Below are 10,427 nucleotides of genomic sequence, written 5' to 3' on the forward strand. Positions count from 1 at the left end.
GAGACCTGGAGTAGAAAGAGAAGCATGGCCATGAGCTGCTGCTCAGTCTTCCAGGATGGCCCCAGTCCCAAATCCTTATATCCAGTCCCTTCTGACCCTGTATGTACTTTCAGCTGCCACCCCCTGGGAGGCCATGGGGGCAATCCAGGCAGCTTCCACAAATGATGTGTCCTGGATGGGCACGCCTGTTCCAGCAGGGCAGGGCAGAAGAGAGCCCCAGGCACTGGGTCTGGTACCTCCTCCTTGTGATTCAGGGGCTGAAGAGCAGCAGTAACCACTGGGATGGAGCTGGAGAAGGTTCCAGGCTCAGAGCCCTGGGAAGCTGATCCCTCCACCCCCCAGAGGGTGTTTGAGAACAGGGCCATGATGGCCTCCCCAGGCGAGGACCAGGCAGGCAGAGACAGCTGCAGCCCAGCCAGGCGGCAACCAGCTGTTGCCTGGGAGACTGGCCAGGGTGGGGCGGGGCGGGCACAGCCCCCACAAACCCCCAGCCTGAGCCGCAGAGCGTGGGAGCGGGCAGCAGCCTCGAAGCTGAGTTTCAAGCTTTCACGCTGTGTTAACGGTCAGCTTGGTTAATGCTGAGCAGATGGGGGAGGGGTGCTGCCAGCTCCCTTGGGGACAGTCCCAGGGTACGCACACACATGCGCATATGCAGAGGGTACAGGAGTCCTGCCAAGTGGATGGTGCCGTGTGGACTCCTCTGCCCGTTAGCACTCGTTCACACTATCACATATACAAGATGGTGCTGGTAAGACAGACAGACAAAGACAGAGGTTCACACAGGCTCCTGGGTCCACCCTGACGCAGCTGGAGGTGGATGTAAACCCAGGGCCGGGCATGGAGCTCTCAGTCTGTGCCACCCAGGGAAAACTCCCAGCTTGGGGATCTCTCCACCCTGTTCCCCCTCCACCCGCTGCAGGGAAGACACCAGGCAGGCACACAGTGGTTTATTGCAAAAAAAAAAATAATTTATAAAAGGCCATTTGCTTCTGTGTTTTGGCAGGCTTCCAGCCTCTCAGCTAGCAAAGGGGCCAGTGCTCCTTCCACCGAGATGCTGGGATAAGCAGCAGAGGGGAGGCAGGGGAGGCCTGGGGAAATGGGGTTCAGAGGCCCAAGACCTTTCTTGGTGTAGGGAAGTGGGGAGATTTAGGACAGCCCTACAGCCAGGACCAACCAAAGCCCTGGAACAAGGACCGAGTGCCAAGGCCCAGGAGGCCAAGCAGAACCTTAACAGGCCATCAGAACACTGGGGCCATGACTCCAAGGCAAGGGCAAGGCCTTGAGGCTGGGGTTGAACTCTGGCTTGAGACCCAGAGGCCAGAGCAGGAGTCTCAACTAGGGACCCCAGGACCAAAGACAGACCTCCCCAAAGCAGAACCAGAGATCTGGGACAGTACCTTTTGGTCAGGGCCTGGGGGTGCCAAGGTCAAGCACCACCAGCTTGCGGCTCAGCCAGGAGGCCCAAGGCTGCTGGCCGGCCTGCCCATACAACTTTGTGCCGCTGCTCATGTCTGCACCCCAGGGAAGGAGAAGGGCCTGGGCCCCAGGGGCAGGGGGTCGTGGCTGAAGACAGAGTCGCTGGAGGAGCAGGTGCTGCTGGCATCCCCGCCAGCAGGGGAGTAGGGTCCAAAGGTTAGACGGAGGTCGAGGTACTACGGGGAACAGTGCTGGTCAGCCCTGGTGGCCAGGTGGGACAAGGCCCAGAGGGCAGTGGGCACAGGGGGGTCATGGGACAATAGGGGCACAGTACCTCCTCAGAGACGGCCAGCAGGACCTTGTCCAGTGCCTCCACCAGCTGCTTGAAAGTGGGCCTCTGAGAGGGTGCTGCGTGCCAGCACTCACGCATCAGCCCGTACCTGGGAGAGGTGTGGGGTAGGGTCAGAAGGAGCCTCAGGCCTGGGTGAGCGGGGACCTCACGGCCCTGGGTGGGGGGGTGTGAGGAAGGGGTAGGGTTTGATGTGGGGTAGGTGAGGCCATTCAGTGGAAGGGTACCAGGCCAGGACCTCCCTGCTGGGCTGAGGAGGAGGTGGTGACAGTGTCAGTGCTAACACTCTCTATGGCCAGGCTCTGAGGTCAAGGTCAGGGCAGAGGGTAAGGACTGGAAAGCGGGGGAGAGTGGGGTGAGGCCTCACAGCTCTGGGGGGCAGTGTGGGGGCCGGTCCATCCGATGCCCCTCTCGTAGCAGCGAGAACAGCTCCTCCACTGGGATGCCAGGGTATGGGGAGCCCCCGAGGGTAAAGATCTCCCACAGCAGGATCCCAAATGACCACCTGGAGGCAGAACCCAGGCTCAGCAGGGCACAGCTTCACTCCCTACCCCTGGGACTAGGATGGGGGACCCCACAGCTATGATCCACCATGGGGGTCAGGATTAGGGTTTCTTTTAGTCCAGTCCCATTCAGGTCCCAGGGCTGTGCGACCCTGGGCAAGAGCTTTGCCCTTTCTGTGGGGTAGGACAATGATCGCCTGCAGACACCCCAGGCCCCAGCTTCTAGGACCCACACGTCACTCTGGTGTGTGTAGACTCTGTCAAACAAGGCCTCAGGTGCCATCCACTTGACAGGCAGGCGGCCCTGGAGGGGAGAAGAGGGCACATTGCTGCTAAGTCCCACAGGTCCCGGTGCCCCGCCCCTGCTGAGTTCTGCCCTGCCCCCCTTACGTTGCTAGTTTTCTTGTAGTAGTCAATGTGGTGGATGCCGCGGGCCAGCCCGAAGTCAGCGATCTTCATCACATTGTCCTCGGTCACCAGCACATTGCGGGCAGCCAGATCCCGGTGGATGCACTGGGGGCAGGGCCTGGGTCTTAGGTTTATGAGGACACAGCTGGAAGCTGGGCACACAGGACCTCACAGTAACCCTCGGGGTAGGGATCATCCACCCATTTTACAGATGAGGAAGTCAAGAGTCACAGAGAGGAAACCTAAGCCAACTAACTTCAGGGCCCACACCCTCTCTCCTGCACTGCCTCTTCCTACCTGTGTGGTAGGAAGTATGTGAGGAAGGAATGGGGATATGCAGTGTCAACTGTGCACAGAAGGACTGAGGGGTTACAGAAGGACTCAGGGACACAGGCTAATGAAAAAGGGGAGGGAGAAGTTGGGGCATTTAATGCAGGGCATGAAAGTGGGGCGATGGGGCAGTTGGAGTGGTCCAGAGTGCCGCCTGCTGCCTGTACCTTCCGCGACTCCAGGTACTGCATGCCCCGGGCCACCTGGTAGGCACAGGAGACCAGGGCAGGGAAGGAGAGTGGCCCCTCGCTGCTCCGAGGCCCGTCAGGGCTGAGGTCAGGGCCTGGGGGGCGGCGGGCCCGCAGGAACTCCCGCAGGTTTCCCTTGGCGGCACACTCCACAATCACGTACAGGGGCCCTACAGAGGCGAGGGGGGACAGGGAAGCTACTGAGGCTGTGGCTCCGCATCCCAACCGTCCCCGTCCCTAGCCCTGCCCCACCCCACCTTCCTGGGTGCAGACACCCAGCAGGTTGATAATGTTCTTGTGTCGGCCAATCAGCTTCATCACCTCCATCTCAGAGACCAGGTCTGCCAAATCCTTGTCGGAGGCATTGTCTGTAAGGATGACAGACAGGGTGACTACATAAGCGAGACTTTGGGTTGGGGACAGGACACGGAGCCCTGGACTCAGAGTCAGGAAGGTCTGGGCCTGAATTCCTGCTAGGCTGTGTGGCCTTGAAACAATCTCTTAACCTCTCTGAACCTCAGGATCATCTTGTATGAGACGGGACAATGGATCGTGCCCTACTCTCATAGCAGTTGCAAGGATGCAACAAGATCAAGGATCTAAAAGTGGTAGGCCTGGGCTTCCCTGGTGGCGCAGTGGTTGGGAATCTGCCTGCCAATGCAGGGGACACGGGTTCGAGCCCTGGTCTGGGAAGATCCCACATGCCGTGGAGCAACTAAGCCAGTGAGCCACAACTACCGAGCCTGCGCGTCTGGAGCCTGTGCTCCGCAACGGGAGAGGCCGCGATAGTGAGAGGCCCGCGCACCGCGATGAAGAGTGGCCCCTGCTTGCCACAACTGGAGAGAGCCCTTGCACAGAAACAAAGACCCAACACAGCCAAAATAGAAAAAATAAATAAATAAATAAAAAGTGGTAGGCCTGCCAGTGAGTGGGACCAGGAAACAGGAGAGAGAGGGAAGAGCTCTGAACAGAAAGGAAGCTCTGTCTGGAGGGCTTGGTGTTACTCCCTGAATGGTGTGAGAACTCCTGGGGGCGGGAAGCACGCTGGAGACCTGAGGTCTGTCTGACCAAGGCCTGGTGTCCATATGGCCTGGGAATTCAGGGAGCTTCCAGTGGGGCGCAGATGGGGAGGCCAGGAAGACACTGCTCCAGCTTCTTTTGAGAAGGCTAAGGACAAGGGGCTGAGCCCCTGGAGCTGACCTGTGGCCCTGGGCCAATGACATACCCTCCCCACCAGACCTCACAATGCACATTTCTCAATCCCTGCCTCCCAGAAAGTGCCAGGTGGCCCCAGCTGTGCAGAGAGGAGGGGCCGGGGGGGAGCAGAACAGCGGTTTGGGCCGCTCTTGAAGAGGGGGCTGGGGAACAGCAGCAAGAGGCCCCGATGGTGGGTCCCAGGTGTGCTCTGAGCCCCTTGGGGGTGCTGCCTGGGCTGTTCTCCGAGACAGTGGCGAACACAGGGGGACAGGGCCTGGGGGAGGCTGAGGGTGCAATTTGCAGGGGAATCGTGGGGGAATGAGGTGGAGGCCTTCAAGGCTGACAAGGTTATTTGAGGCCAAGGCTGACACGGGGTATCAAACCCATCACCCTAAACCCTTGTAGTCATCATCATCCCAATGGTTAAGACTTTAGGCACCAGGCACTTTCCACAAACCTTGGGCTGGGAGGCAGGGACTGTTATTTACCCCACGTGACACGTGAGGAAACTGAAGCTCAGAAATGACTTGCCAGGGTCAGGAGCAGAGTTGGGCCCCAGGCCCACGGCTGGGATTGGGTAGCCTCTCTTGGCCCTCAGTGCTCACCCGCTAGCACTGAGAGCCCCGTCTGTTACTCCCAAGGCAACTGGATCTCCCCCAGGCTGCCACACTCACCCTTAAGCATCTTGACGGCCACAGTGCTGGCTTGGTCAGGCCGGATGGGGTCCATACCAAAGGCCTCTGCACACACCACCTGCCCGAAGCAGCCCTCGCCCAGGGGCTTTCCCAGGACCAGCCTGGAGATGAGAGAGATGAGGCCTCAGCCATCAGGGCATCATTCCTGCCCAGAGTCTGATCCCCACCCTCACTCGGCACCGCATACCTGTCCCGGGGGAACTCCCACAGTGGGTCGAGAGGTAGGTCTAAATTCACGAGGCCCGCAAGCAAGGGTGGGCCGCTGGAGGAGAGACGGACACCCCGCACCAGGGACGAGCTTGACTTGGCTGAGGAGCCTGACTCCAGGGAGAACTGCAAAGTGAGAGACTTGGTCTGTCTGCTGAAGCCAAGCTGAGGCAGGAAAGCAGGCCCAGAGCCTCGCTACGGGGACACAGAGGTGGGGGACAGCATGGTTGGTACCTGTCGGGCCAGAGGGAAGCGGGACAATTTCTGCACAGTGGCAGGCTGCCGGGGGTGCCGGCCGAGGAGCACCTGCCTGCGATACAGCCCGGCCAGAAGCAGAAGCACCATCAAAGCCAGAGAGCCTGATGTGTACAGGATGATGTCCGTGTACCTGGCCTCAGGCGCTGTTGCCGACCACATGAGATCCTCCTCTGCCCACAGAGAGACAACATACAGACAGAAACTGACCAGTCAGTGATCAGATGGCTGGCCCCACTCCCTCTGAGGCCCTCATAGCTCCCAACATACATAGGGACACACGCCAAGAAAACTGCATTTACACCCCGTCCCGCATACCAACACCCCAGAGAGTCACACGGACAGTCACATGTGGACACGCATAGAGGGACTGCTACAGGCAGAATCAAACACACAAATCCACACACCACATCCCAAATCCAGACCCCACAGGCCAAGGAAGACTATCTACCCAACAGGTCACAGCCCACTGTGGCACCACAGCAGAATCCCGCAGCCTCTCCTGGCCCCCTCAGGAGCTCACCTGTCAGCACCGTGAGCCAGGCTGACTGGTAGGAAAGGCCGATGGAGTTGCCCGCCAGGCAGGTGTACTCGCCTGCATCCTCAGCAGACACATTCCGAAGGTATAGGACCTCCACCTCCGAGCTATTGATGTCTGCTGTCTGGGGAAGGGGGACACATTCAGGGGTCACAGCAGGGCCTGGGGCCACACTGCAGCCAGGAAGGGAGCTGGGGACCACTCCCTACCACCCGTGGGAGAATGGTAGAGTCAGGTGCCGGCAGGGACTGGACCTTTAAGACTTGCACATAGGGGAAGCCATCGGCACCGAAGCTGCTGCCGTTGATGACAATGTGCTTCAGCCACTGGATGTGGGGCTGGGCGTCGCTGTACACCTTGCAGAGCAGCTCCACGTCGCTGCCCACCACAGCTGTGGTGTTGGCTGGGAGCCCCGCCTGCAGGATGGGCCGGTGCGGGGACCGCTCTGGGGCGGGGTCGGGCCGTCAGCCCTGACTAGGCACCCACAGAAGCACCCTGGTCACATGCCTCCAGCCTCCCCCCCAGCTCAAGGGAGGGACCTTCCTGATACTCAGCTCAGACGTTGTTCATCCCCTTCTTACACTGTTTAAACCTTCCATGGCTCCCCATTGCCTTTGGGGTCAAGGACAACTTCTCAGCCTAGCACTCAAAAACCCTCCAGGCCTGGCTCTCTGCTTAAATGCCACACCCCAGGCATACACGTCCCCACAAATGCACTGTGCTCTTTATGCCTAGGGCCTTTACTCAGCCTGTGCCCTCTGCCTGGATGTCTTTCCCATGTTTCTCCTCAGCCGAGCCCTGCTCCTCCAAGCCCCCATTATCCCCTGTGCTTCTCTTGGACCCACCTGGACAATTTGAGTAGCTTGAGTGAGTCATCTAAAAGTCCATCTTGCCTGCCAGACTGGGTCCCACCTGAGGGCAGGGTCAGGGCTCCCACCCTGACACCGCCTTGCCCGTCCGCCCGCCCGCTCACCCAGCACGTCCAGCAGATAGCTGTAGCGGATGCTGCCCAAAGAGTTCTCCACAAGGCAGGTGTATGTGCCACGGTCCGAGGGCACCACGCTTTCCATCACCAGGCTCCAGTGCTGGTGGCGCAGCTGGGAGCAGGAGAAGTGTCCATGAGGGGTCACCGAACCATGCCCATCCAGGGGACCAGAGCATGAGGAGGCTATATTCTGCCCGCGGGGGTCTTCTCAAGCTCTCTAGGCCCTGGGGAGGCCACGCCAAGGCTAGGGACCTTGGAACAAAGGAGAAGGCCCAAGAAGTATCTGAGCCGTGAGTTCGAGTCCTTGAGTTTTAGCTCAACTTCTTCTGAGCTGTGCCACCTTGAACCAGTTTTTGCCCTCTCTGAGTCTCAGCTTCCTCTGAGACTACAGCCTGGAACTGACCCTGTAGGGTCTTATCATGAGAATGAGCTGCTAAAACATATTAATACCTGCTGGTCAGTGATACTTCCCACTTTACACATGGAGTTGCTAAGGTCGAGAGGTTAAGTCACTTGCCAGAGAGTGGCAGAGTGGGAACTTGAACCAGAGCTGTCCAAGTCCACAGTCTAGTGCTCCTTCTGGGGCCCTGCAGCTGCCTTTCTCAGTAGAGAAAGAGCTGTGGGTTTGACCTGAGGGGACCGGTGGGGAAACCCGGAGACTCACCCGAATGCCTCCAATGCGATGCTCCCCATGGAAGTCCTGTCCATCCTTGAGCCAGCGGATGGTGGGCATGGGGTTGCCTGCAGCTGGACAGCGGAACTTGATGGTGTTCCCGGCGGGCACTGCATGCAGTTTCTTCTCCATGCGCTGGGGGTGTGTCCAGTAGGGTGCTGGCGGGGAGGGGAAGGGAGAACTCAGTGCCCTCAGGAGGACCACCTGTTTACACACATATCTCTTCTCAGTGACCAGCTGGAAGACAGGGGAATGAGTCCTTGAGGAGTCACACCGACCTTGCTGGGGGTAAATGTGCTCATTCGAGGGGCCTCTGGGGGTCTTGGGGTCCTCGTCACCATTGCTGGAGGTCATGGAGTCTATGTCAGGGACAGAGGGAGGCATTTGAGGCCCAGGACAGAGTTTCTCTCCCCAGGGACCCCTTAGCCACTGCCAGACTCCCTTACCATCCACAACCAAGGTGACATTGTGCAGGACAAGCATGGAGCCTCGTGTCAGGCAGAGGTATCGGCCAGCGTCTTCGGGTAGGAAGCTGGCGATCTCCAAGCGGCCTCTCCAGCCTCGTACCCGGCCAGCAGGTGCCAGGCGACTGCCCTCCTTGTACCAGTGGCCACTGCGCTCAGCCCACCCACAGCATAACCGCACAGGCTGCCCAAGGGCCACAGTCAGCTCCTGTTCTTGCTGCTCCGGGCTGGGGGCCAGGCAGGGCTCTGTGGGCCGAGGGCAGAGGTCAGTGAGCTGAGTCAGGCCCCTGCATACAGAGAACATGCTGCACACTCATGGCAGGAGCAAGCCCTCGACACATGCTGGACACCGCTGCTCCTCCGCATACACACAACCACGTGCCACGGACGGTATGTGCAGGGCAAATGCCACGCCTCTGGTGCATATCACACACACGGTGCGTGGCACACGTGCTGGACAGGACATGCCACTGTCCCAAGAAACACACACACACAAGTCACATGCTACAGGTGCCACATATAGGGCACACGCCTACACCTCTGGGGCACATCACACTCACAGTGCATATCCCACACATGCCGGCTGGGCCTCCCAAGCCACACACCCAGTGCACAGAACACACACACACACACACACACAACACAGCCAGGGGGCTCACCACCAGCTCTGCGGCCCACCTCAGGGCCCTGCACCCTGCAAGGCCAGTCTCTCTTGTGGACACAGAGATAGGTGGATGCTTGCTGGGAGCCAGACACTGAGTCTCAGTGGTTGGTCCTGCCCTGCTATCACCTCCTCAGAGCCTGGGCCAGGATCCTCTCCAGTCTTGCTCAGCCAGCAGCCCCCTCCTGATGCCCACTCTTCCCACCCCTGCCACCCTCTCCCATCTTAGAGGCCATACCCAGCTCCGCTTCCTCAGAGGCCTCAAGGGACAAAGCTGGAGCCCCAGGTGCCCCCAGCAGGACCCCCAACAGGGCCAACAGCAGCCGCATCTCCTTCCTGCTGCTCACAGGGACCCAGGCTGGGCCTCCCACTGACTGCCTTCCTGAAACAGAAAGGGCGAAGAACTCCTGCTAGACGTGCACCTTTGTTGGCGCCACACCGCTATCTTGCAGATGAGGAAACTGAGACAAGAAATGCCGACTTGTTCAAGCCCCTGCTAGGCAGCGTCAGGGCAGAGACTAGGACCAGCTCTGCTGTTGTCAGAGCCCAAGGCCTCCCCACAGTAGGTTGTGTGGTGCGGGGCAGGGGCTGGGCTTCCTGCTCTCCTTGGGTCCTGCTGAGACCCCGGCACAAGTTCACAAAAAGGGCAGGCTTGGGATTCTTTCCTTGGAAGGAAGCAGAGAATGGAGACATGAATTCTGCTCTCTCTCAGCACACATAATTTATTTTTTGCTGAATAAATGAATTTTTTTTTTATTACTGAAGAGCCCAACCCCCCCGGAAAAAAAATCTGAAGTATAATACAAGGCCAAACTTCAGCATCTGGATGTTATCTGATCTGACCCCCGCTCCTTATAGCATTGCTGACATTTCCATGACCAGCTTTGGATACCTGCAGTGGCTGGGTGCTCACTACTAACAAGGCAGTACATTCTACAGCAAGCACAAGTTCTTCCTCATTCTGAACGAGAATTGCATTCTGGGGTTACCTCTGTTTTTTTGTGTCCCCACAGCTCCGTCAGAGGCACACAAGCTCTTGTAAAGAATGTAGACTCCAGTGTCTGACAGAGCCAACTTCAAATCCTGACTCTTACCAACTTGCAAGTCCCTGTCCTTCTCTGGGCTGCTGTCCTCACAGGACTGCTTTGAGGAGAAAAGAGAATGTATGTAGGGCTGGGCACACAGAATGTTGGAATGTTTTCTTCCCCTTCCCCGTCCCCATGACTGTCACCCTTGTTCTGCTCTCGGCCAGTCACCTCCGCTGCGGGTGCTGTTCCTGTCAGGTGTGATGTACACTCCCACCCCATCTAGTTACCCTCCTCCAAATGCCACCAACGATGTCTCCATCCTCTGAAAGGAACACTCAAAACAGCCTCAGCTGGCAGGGGAAGAGGGCGACCAGTGTAGTCCCAGGGGCTTACTGGCTGTCACCTGGGGCTGGGTAACAGTCAGGTGGCCCTGGTGTCTCTGGATCCACCTTGCCCGGGAATTCCACTGCACAGTCTCTCCTCAGCCACTGCCCCACTGTCCAGCTCTGGTTCTGAGGCAGGGAACACTT

At 58.8% G+C, this 10,427-nt stretch overlaps 1 protein-coding gene across 1 annotated transcript; it reads right to left on the reverse strand.

Annotated features, from left to right (window-relative positions):
- Positions 1 to 987: 987 nt before the first annotated feature.
- Positions 988 to 10,021, reverse strand: FGFR4 (fibroblast growth factor receptor 4). The gene is made up of 18 exons (XM_082621183.1): positions 9,859 to 10,021; positions 9,108 to 9,251; positions 8,191 to 8,454; positions 8,023 to 8,103; positions 7,736 to 7,902; positions 7,060 to 7,183; positions 6,341 to 6,531; positions 6,072 to 6,210; positions 5,528 to 5,721; positions 5,274 to 5,419; positions 5,066 to 5,187; positions 3,452 to 3,562; positions 3,174 to 3,364; positions 2,659 to 2,781; positions 2,502 to 2,572; positions 2,133 to 2,270; positions 1,751 to 1,856; positions 988 to 1,652 (listed from the first exon to the last, which is right to left on the reverse strand). Exons 2-18 carry the CDS (start codon positions 9,196 to 9,198, stop codon positions 1,506 to 1,508), a joined length of 2,406 nt encoding a protein of 801 aa, XP_082477309.1. The 5' UTR covers positions 9,199 to 9,251; positions 9,859 to 10,021; the 3' UTR covers positions 988 to 1,505.
- Positions 10,022 to 10,427: the final 406 nt, after the last annotated feature.

The sequence above is a fragment of the Mesoplodon mirus genome, assembly GCF_964341445.2.
Source record: "Mesoplodon mirus genome assembly, chromosome: 5".
Lineage (NCBI taxonomy): Eukaryota > Metazoa > Chordata > Mammalia > Artiodactyla > Ziphiidae > Mesoplodon > Mesoplodon mirus.